Consider the following 13,562-nt stretch of genomic DNA (forward strand, 5'->3'; position numbering starts at 1 on the left):
ATCATGCAACAAGTTTTTCAAAGATTTTTCCAAATGGCTCAATTCAGCAATCAATTCAGATACTTTTCATCTCCCTGCAAACTCAGAACATGCACATGAAACAAATTTTGAAAGAAAATTACCTCCAGAAGTTCAAAACACTACACAACCGCAGTTGAATCAGCACTAATCACTCTCATCAGAAAATATGATGAATTAACGAGGGGTTAAACACTCATCCAAACAATTAACTCAATAAGTATTCATATCATACGTTCACCATATTGTTAGCATCAAGTCCTGTGAAATCTGAGAATCGGAAGGTCTTTATAGGGTTGTAATGCGGTTTAGATTCAAAGAAAAGAAGATATTCAAAGGTTGTTCCTATTCTATGGAAGCATCCTAATCACAACTCATTCCTTTTTCTCTAGGCCATTAACTTTCTTACCTGTTCATCTTTTCCTTCGTAGATCGATATTTTCTTTTCTTCAAACATTTTCCTTTTTTTTTCACTTTCTAGGTTCCAACATTGTTTTTCTTTTGTTTTTCTTTATTCTCAAACTACGAATTTCTTTTGTTCTTTGCAAAACACCACCTATACTTACTCTTCTTTTGATTATGAATCTCCCCAACTTGGAGATCAACCTGTATTCAGATTCTATGAATGCTCCCCTACTTTCTATAAAGGTAAAAGAGAAAACACATCACCAAATTTTATGGTTGATGGTCCAAAACAAAACTTTTTATTGAGATTAAAAACTCACCAGATGTTTTTCTTGGTGCATATTATGATATTTATCTTGACATCAATCACAAAGAATGGTTATCAAAGGATCACACTCTCACAGAAAAAATAAGCTTTAAGATGGAATAGGCTCAAAGAAACTCTCAATTTCAAACAAGTGCCTAAGTCATTTTCACAGATTTTCACAAAACGATGCGACAACCGGTTTAGCAAAATACAAACATGTCAAAGTAATCGATGGTCTCCTGCATATAGTAAACAATGGAAAGCTTTCCTCACAATGGTTAAGGCTAAGTTGGTCCAACAAAAATTGTGTACCATAAAGAACTTCTATTGGTATTTACTAACAACCTAAGTTTCATGCACATACTAAGAGTCAGAGTTCAAAAATTCATACATGCCTTGTCACTTTTATTGAAAAAGAAAGGGAAAAATTAATTTTTCAAAAATTTCCACTCACTACCACTTTCATGCATGTTGCTCCATTGTTGGCACTCTCATTGTTTCGCTCGAGCTTTTCATTATGTTTTAGGAACTACTCATTCTAAACTGGGGATAAAATAAACAATAAACAGAAAATTGAAAAATGCAAAAGAGTAAATCCACCCCCAAACTTGAACTAAACATTGACCTCAATGTTTCAGAACAAGCCCGAGAGGGTTGACTCACAAAGGGTATTGCCATATCAATTACTTCTTCCTAGATTTCACCAGAATGGTCCCCTTATTATTTCCTGAAATAAAAATAAACAAAACAAAATAAAACATTAGAAGTGTGGGTTACCTCCCACGAAGCGCCTCGTTTAACGTCGCATGGCTCGACGGTTCATGGTTGAATCATCAACCATTGTCTCGTTTTCTTGGTACTTTTCTTACCAATGTGAAGCCCCAAAAGTATTTAATGTTTGCTTGTTTTGTTTCTTCATCCTTAATTCTTACCACTTCAATTCGCGATCTCTCTTCCTTCATTTGTTTTATCCTCTCCTCAAGAGAGATAACCTCTTTATCCATTAATTTCTTCTTCTGTGAGAACCTATCCTTGATGAATTTGACACATTTTTCCTTTAACTCTAAACCTTATAAAAATGGGATGGTGATTTGCAAACGGCTAAACATTTCCATTGGCCGAAAGTAATGACTCTCATTCCCTTCTTTATTAGGAACTTGTAGAGGAAGTAATTCCAATGAGAGTTTATGCTCCTTTGCATTACTACTCTTCTTCAACTCTAAGTCCACCATATTCTCTTTTGAAAAAGTTTCAACTTTTGAAGTTTTTAACTCATTCACGACTTCTTTGATTATATCCACTTTTTTTGTTCCTTCGACTAACACATCATCTACTTTTTTATGAGGTCTTGGATAAGGTAGCTTCATTGAGAGCTCATACTCAACTTCCATAGTTTTCTTGATGTTTACATACTCTATATTATCCTTTTCAACAACATCTTCCTTGTCATCAACTTCCTCCTCCACTCTCTTCTTTCCAAAATCCTCACCAATCACTTTTACACTCCTTATGGAAGTAGTATTGCAAGTTTCTACACAAGTCGTAGGGTTTTGAAAAGTTGAGACTTGACTTACGTTTTGCTTGGTTAAGAATTTGGTAAGTTTAACATCTTGAGTTTCCCGGTTTTGTTGAATGGCTAAAGAGAATTGCATGAATTGATTCATGGTTTCCTCTAACTCAGAGGGTCCTCTTTGATAACCTTGATTATAGTATGAAAGCCTTTGTTGTTGATATTCATGGTTAGCCATATGATACTCCATCGCATCTTCCGGTGTGCACCATCCGATATCATGAAACTCGTTAACTTGAGGTGTAAATTGTGACACACTTTGAAGGAGATACTTCATTTGTTGAGTTAGGATATCGTTTTGAGCATGAATCGCAACATTTATATTTGGGTCCAACATTCCGACAAACAAAAATCTACAAAACTAGCAAACAAGTGAAATAACAAGATAAAAATAATAATAATAATAATAATAAAATCAAAATTAAAAGACTATTGCAATAACAAAATCTAAAATAAAGGTACTAAACTAAAAATCTAAAATTAAGTAACTAAACAAAAAATCTAAAATTAAGTAACTAAACAAAAAATATAAAATTAAGTAAATAACTAAAAATAATACGACTATTGTTATGCGTGCGATATTGACATCAATCCCCGGCAACGGCGCCAATTTGTTGAAAGTACTTTGGGTAAATATTTTCTAAATATCGTATCCACAGAGACAGAGTCAATATTACTGCTGTTCTATAGTCGAATTATAATGAATGGTAAAAAGCATTGGTTTTGATTATTTAGTCTAAAAGTGTGTATAAGAAAGTAATAATTAATTGACTGAAAGCTTAAAGAATGAATAACAATGTTGATGAATATGTTGAGTTCTAGGGTTCATCAACCTATTCGTACGCAACTGATCAATTAATCCACAAGTGAACCATTATATAAGTTATTATCTTCATTCATCCTCAAAACTGACCTCATGTCTAAGATCAATTTAGAACCATCTCTACCGGTATGATATTCGATCTCTCAGAATAACAATAAGGATAAAAGGAATTAAACACAATGATTTATGAAAACTGATTCACAATCCCATCTCTGAAAATTAAGAACAAGTCAATATAAAAACCTAGGGCAAAAGTATGAACCCTATCTCTCGATTGATAGCTCAACAATGATATAAAATAAAAGCAAGGTTCTTTATTGATAATAAAACTTAAACAATTGTTCACATGAATTAATCAAAGTTATTGCATCTTTATAGGTTAACTACTACCTTAAAATCAACACAATGGGGTTTATCTCTCCATAGACATGAAGAACACATAAAACTTCATAGAGGGATTCATCTTAATCAAGGGAATGTCTTCGATTGATGTTGAATTCTCCGTTGAATGTTGTTTTCAGCTCTGGAATATGAATGCTCTCTGAATTTTGTTCACCAAAAATATATGAGTTATGAGGATTAGGGCTTCTATTATAATAATCTTTCTTTTTAACGAAGTAACCGCGGCGCGGACTAGAGGGTTTGGCGCGCCTCGCCCAAATCTGTTGCGGCGCGGCCTTTGTCTTATCTCACTTCTTTGTGCTTTTGCGTCTCCAGTGTCCTTACGCCTTCATGTTTCCTCGTCCTTACTTCTCAGCCTTAATACCTGCACAAATAACACCCAAATTGATTCAGTTTGCTCTACAATTAGCATCAAACTTCTAGAGTTCAATTCTAACCATAAACTCACTAAAGATCATACGATATACTCAACTTCAGATCAAAAGGTAGTTATTTTAACACATGAAAATACTGATAATTCACTCCTAACAGTCATCAAGACAACGAAATGAGATGATATCTATAAAGGCTTAACTCAGTGAACAAAGGATGCACTGATTATGTTGTTTTGTAATATTTTGAAACTTTTTTTGTAATCAAATGCTTAACTATGCATGTTTCTTATGTTTATTTGTAATCTTTTGAAACCTTTTTTTGCTTAACTCAAGTCAGCTAAATATGCTGCAAAAAGTACTGATAATGAACCTTATTCAAGGTCATCTTTTTATGTTATGTCTAATTAATCTTATGTTTACTAATTATGGTGCCTTATATTATGGAATATATCTGCTTATGTCAAATTATAGGTAACTAATTATGTTACAAGTGCAAATTATATATGTGACTTATAGGACACCAATTTAAAGGTGACTTACAATGGAACATGTCAAATTATAGGTCACTAATTAACATACACAAATTATAGGTCACTATGGAACCTGTGAAGTTATAGGTCTTATAACATTAACATGCACTTATTCTTATTAAACCCATATTGTAACATTGTCAAATTATAGGTTTTATGACAACAACAGGATTAACAAACAATTATTAAACCCATACTACAACATTGCATTCAATTTCAGAAACAAACAATTACACGTTACAGGTTTATAAAAAACTACAATTTTCTCAATTTCCCATGATCCTTCAGCATTTACATTTCATTAGCAAATACGAATTGACCATGAACGAAATTGCAATGTAAATTGTCTTCGTCTTTCCACAAAATCCATCTGACTTCTGTTGTATCTGCAATTCAACATTTTTCTCATTGCTAACTCATATAACTCCTTCAAGGCTTCAAAATATTGCATCTCCCTTATCTTAGTTGAATCATTTGTTCATTCTTCATCTAAAGTCTCGATTACGTCTCCCTTATCTTAGTTATTAATTGTAGTGTAAAGGTAATGATTAATTTTTTGTATAGACAATATTTATTATAAATGGTATTATTAAATTAATTTACTATAGTAAAAAAATTATATAATTTAATTAATTTAATTTATTAATGAAAAAACTTATATAATTTTGCAAAAGAGAATACGTATAAATATTAAGATAAAGAATAGAAAAATAATTGTCAAATAAATTCTCTAGCAATTAATATATATATATGAATAAATTTTTAAAATAAGTTTTTAAATTAAAATTATATAAATTGTCTATAAAATCCTTGAAAAGTATGATGTGTCACAAAATTAAAGTCATGGTAAAAAGATGCAAATGTATAAATTTTATTAATTAAGTTTATAAAAGATTGAAATCTCTCAATATAAAAAGAATAATTTATAATAAGAAAAATGGTATTTCAAAATAGATCAGAGGTTTAAATTATTGGTACATATGCATATAAAAATGATTAAAATAACTCAATATAAAAATAATGATTTATAATTAAAAAAATGATATTTATAAATCATTACAACTCATGACAACTATACTTCTAAATTGTAACTAATTATGAAAAGTAGGAAGTAAATTTACGTCATTGTTTATAAGAGAATAAGACTAATTAAATTAAAGTAATAAAGAGCATAAAAGAAGTATTTCACTAAAAAAAATTAATAATAGAAATGGCAATAGTGATAGAAAAAATAAGAAAACAAATAGGTTGGTGGAAAAGGTCAAAATAAAATATATATAAATGATGTATTTCATTGTAGTTGCATTTTTCCATTTTCTTATAACTTATTTTTTTTAAGAAATAAATGAATTAGACTAGGAGGCAATTGGAATTTGAATTCTTTTGTATTCCAATAACATTATTTGACATCATGGTTGAGTTATAAATAAGAGAGCAATTTGATGTAAAAATAGTCATCGGAGTGAAATGGCTTTATCATCATCAAGAATGAGTGTAGTAATAATTGTGATATGCTTTACATTTTCACTTAACATGTGTGTGGGAACTGATTATGACTATTTGGCATTGGCTCATCAATGGCAACCAGGATACTGCAGGATGCCAGATATTAAATTTACCTGTCAAAAGAAAGTAACAGACAACTTTAGTATCCATGGTTTGTGGCCTTCGAAGCACTCGGGTCCTCAGCCACGTGATTGCACGACAGATGGTCGAGGGGGATACTTGGATGTGAATAAGGTGATGAGTTTGTTTGTTTATTATCATGACAAAAAATAACTTTTGTTTATATTACATGTATCAATAACATGAATTTTTTTTTTTACAGATGATTGGTAGTTTAATATCAAATCTCAAGAAATCATGGCCAAGCTCAATTGGAAAAGATGAAGACTTATGGACATATCAATGGAGGACGCATGGAACATGTTACTACGATGGAAACAAGCATAAGCAATACAAATACTTCCAGACAGCCGACAACTTTTATAAGAATTTTGAACTTTTTAATAAACTCAAGGCAGAAGGGATTGTCCCTGTTTCAGGATTAGGCAAAAACTACACTACAGAGGCTGCAATAAAAGCCATCAGAAAGCAATACACCCAAGACACTGTTACCTACATTCCTCAATTCATGTGTTCTCCGTTCCTACCACATGAATTATATGAAGTTATTTTGTGTTTGGATCATGAAGGAAATCATCTCATCAACTGTACAAGGCCTTCAACTTGTGGCAACTTGTTTTTATGGAAATTAGAACCATAATAATATATTGCTTCCAGATATAGATATACTAAATAAAATGGAAGCAACTATGAGTGTCGTCAAAGTTTATGAAACAGATTCTTGTGTTTATGAATTTCAATATACTACTCCATCCCCCTATTATGAAACAGATTTGTGTTTATGAATGTCAATGTACTACTCGATCCCCCTATTATGAAACAGATTTATCTATTATCCTCTCATCTCAATGTTTACTTTATTGTTGTCTCAACTTAAAATTCTTTCAATGAAAAAAGAAAAAGTACCAGTATTTAGTATTCTATTTAAAATTTACTCAAATCATCTTAAGTATATTTCTAGTTCTCTACTTTGATGGAGTTGTTGACTCAATAGTCAATACAATCAAAATTCTCGAGACTTCAAAACAGGTATGCAGAACAAATGTTGATAACTATATGAGTAAAATTGGAGCACATTCATTAAAGAAAACATAGCATTCTTACAAATGAAAAATAGAAACATAAAAAATATTAACAAGTCCCTGTAACACACACCAAACCATAAACTATAATTTTCATATACACATACACATGAATAAAACAGAGACATACAACATGCATTTCAGCATATTCACACTCTTAAGTATACAAGGCAAAAATCCTAATAACCAATGTCATACCTCCGAGTGAAAAAAAAAACTAGTTACTTGATCCTCGAATCGAAAGAAGACTTTCCTTGTAAATTCCGATCTTACAACAATAATCCTCTCCTTTAAGACCAAGCTCCTCAATTATTTGAGTGCTCAAATCAACATAGGCTAGCTCATCATCTTTTTTCCTAAAGAAAACATATCCCTTCTTCCCAAATCCAATTAGGGGCCAGTCCACGGACGGTACGGGGCCATAAATAAATAGTTTGATCCATGATTCTTTCACACCGAGTTCACCCAAAATAGATATGTGAAAAATATCATTGTTATCATGATTTATGATATAAGCAATTGATCCATTTAACACTGCCAAATGTCCATAATTGAAATCAGATATTTCACCAATGGGTGTTGTAAAGAACATCTCATCACTCAGGTCAAATGACAAGAGAACTATTTTATCAGGTTGACTATTAACCAACCAATGACATACACCATTCGTGTACAATTCGTCACCAGTAAATGTGTTACCTACATAGCGCAAAGACATATCATCGATGTGGAGTATCTTCCAAGAATTATTTCTTAGACTATATATCTCAAAAAAAGGGTCATACCTTATAGGATAATTGTCATAGCCATCACCCATACTAGAGGTATCAAATGATACATGCTGAATGACCTTAAAGTCATCTCTTATTTCGGCATAACCAAACCCATGAAAGTCATGAAGCACGCGCACACGACTTTCATGAACTTGTTCGCAGATTCAGAATTTACGAACAAGATTCTAATAGAGCAGGAGTTTGTGGACAGAAGGATATATCAGGAATCTTTTTGGCAGAATATTCACAACAGAGAAAGCATCATCATATGCAATTACAGCAGGGTTGGAAAGAGTAAAAAATATAAACAAGTTGGCGTAACACACACCAAACCACGTACTATAATTTTCATATATACACGATTAAGACATTATGGTTATATAGTATTAAAATAAAACAACACATCAGTGTAAGTTTATCATCATATATTCTTCCAAATTCAACTGAAACAATCCCTCATTTTTACTTTTCTAGTGGTCTTCACTACATGCATTTCACCTAACTGATTATAGGTATCCAACTGATATGTGTTGGATGTTAAACAATCTCTAGAGAGACATTGATCTATATATTTCAAGCATATTGAAAAGAAATTCAAAAATAGATATATAATATAATGAGTAAAATTGGAACACATTCATTAAAAAAAACATATCATCCTTACAAATGAAATAGACAAGAAACAAGATCCATATCACCAAATGTCTTGTTAAATTATCAAGTACATGGTGTACAAATCCTTTACATACAAGGTAAAAATCCTAATAACCATAGCCAGTATACCTCCAGGTGAAAAACTAGTTATTTGATCCTCGAATCGAGAGAAGGCTTTCCTTGTAAATCCCGATCTTACAACAACAATAATCCTCTCCTTTAAAACCAAGCTCCTCAATTATTTGGGTGCTCAAATCAACCCGTACTAGTTCATCATCTATTTTTCTAAAGAAAATGTATCCCTTGTTCCCAAATCCAATTAGGGGCCAGTCAATGGAAGGCATAGGGCCATAAATAAATAGTTTGATCCATGATTCCTTCACGCCGAGTTCACCCAGAATAGATATGTGGAAAGTATTATTGTTGTCATGATTTATGATCAAAGCAATTGATCCATTTAACACCGCCAAATGTCCGTAATCCAACTCAGATCTTTCATCGATGGGTGTTGTAAAGAACACCTCATGAGTGAGGTCAAATGACATGAGAGCTATTGTATCATGTATTTTACCTTGAACCAACCAATGACAAGCACCATTCATGTACAGTTCTTCACCAGAAAATACATTACCTACATAGCGCATAGACATATCGTCGATGTGGAGTATCTTCCAAGAATTATTTCTTAGACTATATATCTCAAAAAAGGAGTAATAGATTATACCTTGAGGTGGAGGAGAATCAATGTCATAGCCATCACAACTTGAGCTATCAAATGATACATACTGAATCACCTTAAAGTCATCTCTTAGTTGGTCATAACCAAACCCGTGAAATTTATGAAACACACCAAGGAGAGGGTGTTTTGACATAACCTCATCGGGGCTAGGAGGAATGTTGACGAATTCCTCGGTAGCTGGGTTCCACAATACATATCTGACCTTATTTGTATTTCCCCGTTGTCCAATACAAAAAATACCGTTAACACTTGTTTTTCCCAAAATACTAAGAAAACTGTCATCGTCTGAAAACGGAGGTGGCAAATTTAATTTGATTCTACTATCGAGCAAATGAAATTCAGCGTATTCACGATCAACATGGTCACGTTGATATATGAGGAGAAATGTATGATGATCATCATCAGAATTGTGACGAGATATGAAATGGTTTCGAAACACTGTCAAGAAATGAGAGTCATCAAATAAACTGGACCATGATTTGCGTACGCATCCAAAGCGTTTCAATGATTTTATGGGAAGTTTCGAAAGAACGTAGAAGGCAACATCATCGTGAATATACTTTCTGCTAACCTTTGAATCGGAAGACTTGCTGAACGCCGGAGATTGCTTCTGCTGATAATCCATGGTCGACCTGAACGCCGGCGATGGCTTCCAAAGAGAGAAAAATTCTTCAATTCACTGTTACTACTGTTGCTGCTAGGTTAAAGAAATGTTTGAATTGGAGCTCCAAAACCTAATTTTTTTTTTTATTAACTTTGGTCAAAACAATTCAAATTACATTACACCTCTATAATTTGCATGCGTGTAGTTGGTCAATTTCTGTGAGGGTCAAAGTAAAATTGATGTTCTTGGTATACTCTTTTAAGTACTATTTTGCCCTCTAATAGGTGTTTTTTTTTTTTTGCTTACATTAACATTTTTTCTTCCTTCGTAGCTACATAATGGAAGTTTCATTTGTCTTTGTTCTTTTGTTTGGAAAATAAAGTGGATATTCTCTTCTTCTTTTTTTCATGTGTGGAAAGAAATTTGTCAATCTGTCATATTTTGATAGACCATTTACAATGGTTTCAACACTCAACACCCACTTTTTCAACTCTCAACACTCCACATCATTTTCTCTCTCTTCCACCTAATAACTCAACACTCATTCAAATTTTACCTACTCCAATGGTTTTTCACTCCACACCCTACCCGACCACTTTTTATTTTCATATTCTTATTTAAATTTTATTTTTATTTTTATAATTACATAAAATTACAATTATCGATTAAAATTAAATTAAAATAATAAATACTTAACATGATAAATAATAAATAATTAAAATACTTAAAATAATAAATAATAAATAATTAACAGAATTTTGAGTGTTAAAATGATTATTGGGATCCATTTCACTAAAAAAAAAGACACTTAACTTCAAAATAAACACTAATAGAAAGATAATAATAAGATTAAGATAGTGAAAAACTTGGTTTTTTTCTGTGTCCAAATCAAATGAACCAAGTCTCTATTTATAGAGAAAAAAAATCATGAATTTTGGTAAAAAAAAATAAAAAAAATAATTTGCAACAAAATAATTGAGTTCAAAGTATTAAATGGATAAAAATCTGGCCAGCCAATCACAAACAGCCACATGCCCCTCTGCGTCAGTGTACATTGTGTTGAGTTTTCTTAACATCTCTCTCCTCCAACACACACTCAACACTACTCTAAACACCCATTGCACATGATTTTGCCATGTTGAGTTTAAATAAACACACCATTGCACATGGTAAGGAAGGAAGCATTTTTACGAGATATATGTTCTAACTTTTGTCAATTAAAAGTAGTCTCTTTTAAAAAATAACGTGTATTTTGTTTGCGTGGGATTGGAGCAATTTAACCACATTATGCTTTTGTTTAATATCCGTAAGACCCGGATTTTACATCACATGACATCTGAATTGAAATTGAATATGAGGAGTGATGGTTATTTGAATGTTAATGGGACTTGGATTCTCTCCTTCAATTTTCTCTCTTTCCCTCTCCATCATCTCTATCTCTCTTTTAATCTCACGGCTAAAATTTTATACAGAATATTATTTTCATTTTTCCTTTTCTCTCGGCACTCTCACGTTTACCCCCTTTTACAACCAAACGATCTTCTATCCAAAGTAACTCAATTCTGATTTTTTTGATGTTTCATATAACAAATATGAATTTCATAAACCCTAATCCCTAATCATTAAGCTTCTGTGTTGTTTCAACTTGGATTTATTTTCATTTCAATTTTTGCACCGGTTCCAATTCCTTAATCCCTAATTGTTCTCTTCTTTATGTTTCAGCTGAGAGGCGAGAGCGAGTGAGAGACGAAGCTAAACAGATCGAACAAAATTGTTTCATGATTTCAAAGAGTGACGAGAGAGACGAAGCAAAGTAGCGAACAAGAACAACACCGGCAGCGCAACAGCATCTTCATTTTCACTTTCTCTTTTGTCTGTTGATGAGGATATTAGGTTATTTGATTTTGAACTTATGTTGGCCTGGCTGAATGGATGGGCGATGATTGTTCATTCTTGGGCCAACAATATTTTTCTACTATCCCTTCCTCTTTTGGTATCTTTTCTGATTCCGCCGTTGTTTTTGGTTCCTCTTGAACCTTCTACTCCGCCCTACATTTTTCTGAGCTTAAGGGTATGTTTGGATTGATGGAATGAAATGGAGTGGAGATGTATTTAATAAGATTCCATTGTTTGGATTTATAAATAATGGATGGAGTGGAATGGAATATGATGGAATCCATTCCATCCTATTCCATCATATCCTTCAATTTTCATTCCACCCAATTTGGGGTGTATGCAATGGAATGAACTAAAATATTATATTCCGCTCCGCCAAATTATAAATTATACACAAATAATGGAATGGAATCTCATTAACATTCCGCTCCGCTCCACTCCATTCCATCATGTTTCATTCCGCTCTGCTCCGTTCTAGTTCATCAATCCAAACATAGCCTAAAGTTAAATTTGTTACGCAAATTTAAATTTGGAGATTTTGATTTTAGATAGATAATGATTTTGTTTATCTCTTTAATAAGATGTTTATGTCAATTGAGTGATTTAGTGATATTTTTTAGGGATACCGAGGAGTGTCTTTATCTACCTACAAGTAATTTTTCAAGGACACTAAAAAATTATCTTAAGATTGAGTAAGTTATTCAAAATTATTTGTTCTCTATATGTAGTTCTCATATCGTGTTCATGATTATATGATATATTAAATACCATTTTTTTTCAAAATTTAGTTATTAGAGATAATGAAAAGAATGAAAAAAACAGATTGAAATTAAGAAAAACTAAACATGGTTTGTATTGATTATTTAATATCTAATGGATGATTTGTGTGTATTGTGTTTCCTATCAGTAGTATAGTTTTGCTGGAATGTCATTTTATTGTTGATTTAAATACTTTTATGTTACATGTTGTAGATTTCTGTGAAGTCTTGAGTTGTTAAATACATGTGAAACTGAATATGGATTTTCTTTGATTTCATTTTTTCTCTGTGCTAGTTACGAGGACCTAATTGATTCTAATCACAAGATTGCTTAGATCTACTATATTTTTGTTGTATTTATAGTAAATTTTAAAAAACTACACAATACTGATAATTGTGTAATTTATTGTATTTTTCAGGAACATTGAGGAGTCAATTTCATCTCTCTACAATTATTGATATCCAAATCAAACACTTTGTTTTGATTCCTCTTCTTTATCTTAGGTACTCATTTTAATCGCGAAGCAATTTTTATACTTTGAATTCTTGTTTATTTGAGTCTTTAGTTTATGTTTGTTTTTGAAAATGATAAATAATCTTGGCCTTAATCAGTTAATACTTTTTTATACTTTGAGTTAATGTTTATTTGCTTTTTCAAATGACATTTATTAGTGTGCTAGTTGTTTTTAAATTGATCCATTATAACTTGTTTTACACTATCAAGAAGGTACTGCTACTGTTTTTATTTTATTCATGGTTATCTAAGAGGCTAAAACACAAAACCAGACAAGCTTTAGAAATTGATCTTAAAAAATTGCTTATGATATGTATAAACTATTTTTTGGATGTTTCAGTAAGGTATTCAGGATAACTTATATATACATTTTTGTTTTATTCGGGATAACTTATATATACATCTTAAAGATTATTTTTTTTTAATTCAAATCTACAATTTTAAATTATATATATTAAATATTTTATGTTTTAAATGCTTGAATGCT

General features: G+C 31.6%; 3 protein-coding genes across 3 annotated transcripts; 1 reads left to right on the plus strand and 2 right to left on the minus strand.

The window, feature by feature from the left end:
* Positions 1–5,872: 5,872 nt before the first annotated feature.
* LOC131645783 (intracellular ribonuclease LX-like) lies at positions 5,873–6,898 on the plus strand. Its single transcript, XM_058915993.1, has 2 exons — positions 5,873–6,169; positions 6,258–6,898. Exons 1-2 carry the CDS (start codon positions 5,897–5,899, stop codon positions 6,693–6,695), a joined length of 711 nt encoding a protein of 236 aa, XP_058771976.1. The 5' UTR covers positions 5,873–5,896; the 3' UTR covers positions 6,696–6,898.
* Positions 6,899–7,354: 456 nt separating this feature from the next.
* On the minus strand, positions 7,355–7,954 carry LOC131648492 (uncharacterized). Its single transcript, XM_058918245.1, has one exon. It carries the CDS (start codon positions 7,952–7,954, stop codon positions 7,355–7,357), a length of 600 nt encoding a protein of 199 aa, XP_058774228.1.
* A 596-nt stretch (positions 7,955–8,550) lies between these two features.
* LOC131645784 (putative F-box protein At1g32420) lies at positions 8,551–9,928 on the minus strand. Its single transcript, XM_058915994.1, has 2 exons — positions 9,289–9,928; positions 8,551–9,195 (listed from the first exon to the last, which is right to left on the minus strand). Exons 1-2 carry the CDS (start codon positions 9,926–9,928, stop codon positions 8,708–8,710), a joined length of 1,128 nt encoding a protein of 375 aa, XP_058771977.1. The 3' UTR covers positions 8,551–8,707.
* Positions 9,929–13,562: the final 3,634 nt, after the last annotated feature.

This window comes from Vicia villosa, linkage group LG2 (genome assembly GCF_029867415.1).
Source record: "Vicia villosa cultivar HV-30 ecotype Madison, WI linkage group LG2, Vvil1.0, whole genome shotgun sequence".
In the NCBI taxonomy this organism is placed as follows: Eukaryota; Viridiplantae; Streptophyta; class Magnoliopsida; order Fabales; family Fabaceae; genus Vicia; species Vicia villosa.